General features: G+C 36.0%; 1 protein-coding gene across 1 annotated transcript in view; it reads left to right on the top strand.

The window, feature by feature from the left end:
* Positions 1–711, top strand: part of DYNC2H1 (dynein, cytoplasmic 2, heavy chain 1) — a 440,751-nt gene that overhangs the window by 156,111 nt on the left and 283,929 nt on the right. Inside the window, exon 40 of the mRNA XM_006887344.1 lies at positions 308–463. Coding sequence (XP_006887406.1) covers positions 308–463 — 156 coding nt within the window. The remainder of the gene's footprint in view (positions 1–307; positions 464–711) is intronic.

The raw sequence follows: 711 nt of genomic DNA, 5'->3' as shown, positions 1-711 counted from the left end.
GAGGTGGATTGATTCAGTGACTGGGATAATTTGGATGGGAGTGTCAGAGACAGTGCGATTGGCACAGGACAGAGCAGAGTTTAGGGCTGTTGTCGTTGTCGACTCGACGGCACATAACAACAAACATAACAACAACATATATTTTCATGGTATAAAATGTAATCTTTCTGGCAGAGAAATTTACTTAAGGTTTTGTTTTCAGTTATTAAGTTTTAAAAGTAGTCCTTGGAGAATATGTGAATTTTAATCGATGTTTTTATAAATTTACCACTTGATAATTTTGTCTTTTGTGAATTTTAATCAACAGAATGACTATGTGGTGGAAACAAGTTTGGTTGGTACTGTTATGAATGGTTTATCACATTTACATGGAAGCAAAAATCATGAACAATTTATTATTAATCTCATAAGGGGACTTGGTGGAAATCTAAACATGAAATCGCGACTGGAGTTCACCAAGGAGGTAATTAATTTAAGACTATACTCAGGAAACATTTCTTTCCCCCTTTTCATTAATATACAGATGCCAAAATTCAGAGATTCTAACAATTACACACCCAGAATTCTTAGAGGCCAAGATGGTGAAGCTTTGTGTTTTATACTCTGAGCATCTTTCTAGAAGAGGCTATTCCTTGGAAAGGGACATCATCCTTAGAAAGGTAGAGGTCAGTGGAGGAGAGGAATACTCTTACTGAAATGAGTTGTCGTGGT

This window comes from Elephantulus edwardii, unplaced genomic scaffold (assembly GCF_000299155.1).
Source record: "Elephantulus edwardii isolate Elephantulus edwardi_28Jun2011 unplaced genomic scaffold, EleEdw1.0 scaffold00056, whole genome shotgun sequence".
Taxonomy (NCBI): domain Eukaryota; kingdom Metazoa; phylum Chordata; class Mammalia; order Macroscelidea; family Macroscelididae; genus Elephantulus; species Elephantulus edwardii.
Note: the sequence above shows the minus strand (reverse complement) of the source record. Positions and strands in the feature narration are given on the sequence as shown.